We start from the raw sequence: 3,768 nt of genomic DNA, 5'->3' as shown, positions 1-3,768 counted from the left end.
CAAAATTTCTGATACATGGTAGAAACACAATAACTATGTAAAGAGTGGATGCATGACGGAATCTTCCCTACCTCCATTCCAGTCTAAGCTCCCATAATTAGTCAATCAACTAGCTTGTCTTGGTTCTTTTCCCTTAGACCTTCCACAATCTATTCTTCACATTACAGGGACATTAATTTTTTCAAAACTGTAAATTAAAGCAGATTATTCTCTAGCTTAATATCCTTTACTTATTTCCCAATGCACTTTGAGTAAAATTCAAATGCTTCATTGAGCACTACAAGGCCACCTATATTTTGGAAGTTTCCTATCTCTCTGGTATCTTCTTTTGCCTCTCTCTTACATCCTAACAATGCTGTAGCTCTCCCAACCCCACCTCCCTGCCTTTAAAGTTGAGGCATAAGACATTTCCTTTGTTGAGAAGTGTCTTTGTTTAACTGGCATTTTACGGTTTCATCTTAAAGATTACACCCTTAGCCAGGTGCGGTAGCTCATGCCTATAATCCCATCAGTTTGTGAGGTCCAGGAGGGCGGATCATTCGAGCTCACTTGAGCTCAGGAGTTCAAGACCAGCATAGGCAACACGGTGAAACCCCATCTCTACAAAAAATACAAAAATTAACCTGGCCTGGACACTTGTAGTTCCTAGCTACTTAAGAGGCTGAGGTGGGAGGATTGCCTGGGGCAGGGGGCGGGCAGAGGGAGGTCACAGTGAGTGAAGATTGCATCAGCAAGACCCCTTCTCACAAAAAAACACACGCCCTCCCCAGAGGCTTTCTTTTACCACCCAACTCCATCTTGGTTACTGTATCACAGCTCCCTATGTGTTCCCTTTCCAGCATAAATCACAACTATTTGTCAGTGAATTCCATGACAGAAAGACTTAGCTTTGGTTTGGCAGATACTTGTTAAATGAAGCAAGTGTTGTATTTGGCTAGACCAAAATCATTTTCCCTATCAGTTTGTGAGCAACTTGAGGGCAGAGCCCTAAATCATTCAAGCTTGCGGACCTCTAGGGGGGTTAGTCCAGTGCATGGTCTAGAATTGCTCAAATCAGCCTTTTGAAAAAAATGAATCCTGTACAAGGATAAAGGTGTGGATGGGAGTACAAGTAAGGGTGTAACGATGAGCAGATTTAAGGAAAAGTCAGTCTAAAAGGAAAAGTGAGAAGCCAGTTGCAGAAGACAGCCATTTCAATTCTTCAACAACAAGGCTATACCCCCTCACGTAACGTCAGAGTAGACTTTAAGATATGAACTAACGCTTCTCGTGAGAGGAAAGACTGACTGCTCGCAACCGTGCGCCAGCTGGTGCCCCACCTTCCCTGGGCCCCACCCACTGCCTGTCCTCACTCCCACCTTGAACCAGCCTTTTGCGCGTGTGACGTCATGGCGCCGTGCGCGGCCGCGGCGGTGGCGCAGGGGGCGGGCCCGCGGCGCGGCGCCGGAGGAGGAAGTGGTGAGGTTGTTGCTCACTCAGCGCCTACCGCTGGCTCTTGGGGCGCAGAGAGGGGCCGCAGTCTCTGCGGCTGCGTCGCGCTCCCCAGCAGTCCCCTCCATGTTCCCCGGCGCCACTACTCCCCTTCCTAAGGCCGCCGCTTACCCCGGGGTCTATGGAAGTAATGGAAGGACCCCTCAACCTGGTGAGTGTCCCACAGAATATAGCGTCCGTCTTGGGTGCTTTTGCCTCAGGAGCCCGGCGCCGGCCCCGGCGAGTCGGCTAACCCTTGAGGCTGGGAGGTTGGTTTGGCAGGGGTGGTCGCAGAGGCTGTGAGGGGGTGCTAGGCAGGCCCTGGCCCAGCTGCGGCTCCAGGCCAGTCACTTCAGACTTAGCCCTCTTAGGGGATCCCCGGGAAGCTCCTGGCGCCCCCTGCCGCGGGGCCCCGGGCGAGGGGATGCCACCAGCTGGGGCTGCCACCTCCTCTCTGGCTGGGGGAAGTCCTCCTAGCGCCACGTAGCCACCTCCCTGCAGCCTGGAGAGGCACTGAAGCCGTCCAAGGCAGAAATGGTGTGTGATACTGGTTTTGAGTTCTAGCAGGAGGGTCTGAGTCTAAGTCGCCACGCTTTGGAGAGATGGAGGAATGAATAGCCTCCTCACCCCCTACTTCCCACTGATTTCTCACATACTTTCACATGCATAAACTGAGTCTACTTTCTTCCAAATATATTAGAGACAGCTGGGAAAAAGACAGCCGTTCCTGTTTTCAGCTCAGATTCATCAATTTAGGCATCATGAAAGTGTAATAGGTGTTTGCTGTTCTCAGGAAAATGGCTGATAGCCTGTTTACTTGTGTTTTAAGGCGTTTCAGGTGTTGCAATAAAAAAACATCAACAACAACGAAACAGAGTCCCACTAACGGGAAACATGAGTTCTTTTCAGACTGGCCATTGCATCTTTTAGTTTTCCAGAGAGGTTACCCATTTTGGATGCAAAAGTCAGATTACTTAAGGATGCACGCAGGAAGAACTTCTGAGTCAAAGGTTTGCAATTCTTTGCGATGGTAGGATTGAGGAAAAGCACTATAGAGGATTCGTTTCTCACATTAGAACTCTGAGCCCTAGTAGAGCAGTAGAGTCTGGTGGTTTAAGACTATAGGTTCTGAAGCTTTGCTGCTTGGATTTGAATTCTAACCTCGTCACTTGATAGCTGTGTTATCTTGGGCAAACTACTTGACTTCACTCTGCTTCAGGTTCGTTGGGAGGATTAAAGGAGTAAATAGGTGTAAAGCACTTATAACTGTACTAAGTACATAGTACAGTGCAAGAATTAGCGATTGTAACCAGACCATAAGCCCTTACTTTAAAATCTATTTGTAGAATAAAGGTTTGGACTTGAGCTTTAAAAGCCTAAGATTCTCAGACGAAATCACTGGTACTAGGTTAACTGTTGAGAGGCGCCCCTCCCAGTTTTAAGTTGGGTCTTGCCCCAGGTGATAGGTAAGAGTTATTTACGCTTAAGTCTAATTGGACTACATTTGTGAGTTTTTTTAAACCAGGGAACTGGCCATGTGCCGTGGCTCATGCCTGTAATCCTAGCACTTTGAGAGGCAGAGGCCGGTGAATGACTTGAGCTCAGGAGTTCGAGACCAGCCTGGGCAACATGGCGAAACCCGGTCTCTACAAAAAAAAAAACAAAAATAGCCGGGCGTGGTGGCGCCAGCCTGTGGTCTCAGCTACTGGGGAGGCTGAGGTGGCAGGATCGCTTGAGTCCGGGAGGTGGAGGTTGCAGTGAGCCGAGATTGTGCACTCCGACCTGGGCGACTGATCGAGACTCTGACTCAGCCAGGGAACTGTCTTGCCGTTTTCTTGTTTTTAAGGCGACAAATAGTTTGCAATGAAATATAATGGATGGCTCAGTACTGAAACTTCATAGGAGTATTACTAGAAATATTCAGCTGTTTACAAAGTGCTTCAGAGTTCAGGTGTCCTTTCCAAATGACCATTGGTTCAGTTCTAGGTAGCTTCACTTTATTTGGCTGCAGCATAACCCCTGCCACCTGCCCCACAAATGTGTGGTGTTTTATGAGGAGACTGAAACTGGGTGACAATTGCAGATGGAACTGCAGAATCACTACCAGTTTAGGAAAACTTAGTTAAATGGTGGCAATACTATTTAAATTCTCCTCTTTATAAAACGGATTGAATGTCGACACACAGTCATTTTAAGCAGGCTAGTGTAACTCCATATTCCAGCCATAAAATTTATGTGGGCAAGTGTCAGAAATTTGGCATCTTGAATTCTTTTTTTTTTTTTTTTTTTTTTTTTTTG

At 47.6% G+C, this 3,768-nt stretch overlaps 1 protein-coding gene across 2 annotated transcripts in view; it reads left to right on the top strand.

Moving 5' to 3' along the window:
• The first annotated feature begins 1,388 nt into the window (after window positions 1–1,388).
• The window catches only part of NRBF2 (nuclear receptor binding factor 2), a 22,484-nt gene continuing 20,104 nt past the window's right edge, over window positions 1,389–3,768 (top strand). The window contains exon 1 of one of the 2 annotated variants that reach the window (XM_025397714.1): window positions 1,389–1,642. In XM_025397714.1, coding sequence (XP_025253499.1) covers window positions 1,613–1,642 — 30 coding nt within the window. In that variant the 5' untranslated portion in view covers window positions 1,389–1,612. The remainder of the gene's footprint in view (window positions 1,643–3,768) is intronic. The other variant, XM_025397715.1, reaches the window with a different exon arrangement.

The sequence above is a fragment of the Theropithecus gelada genome, chromosome 9 (genome assembly GCF_003255815.1).
Source record: "Theropithecus gelada isolate Dixy chromosome 9, Tgel_1.0, whole genome shotgun sequence".
Lineage (NCBI taxonomy): Eukaryota > Metazoa > Chordata > Mammalia > Primates > Cercopithecidae > Theropithecus > Theropithecus gelada.
Note: the sequence above shows the minus strand (reverse complement) of the source record. Positions and strands in the feature narration are given on the sequence as shown.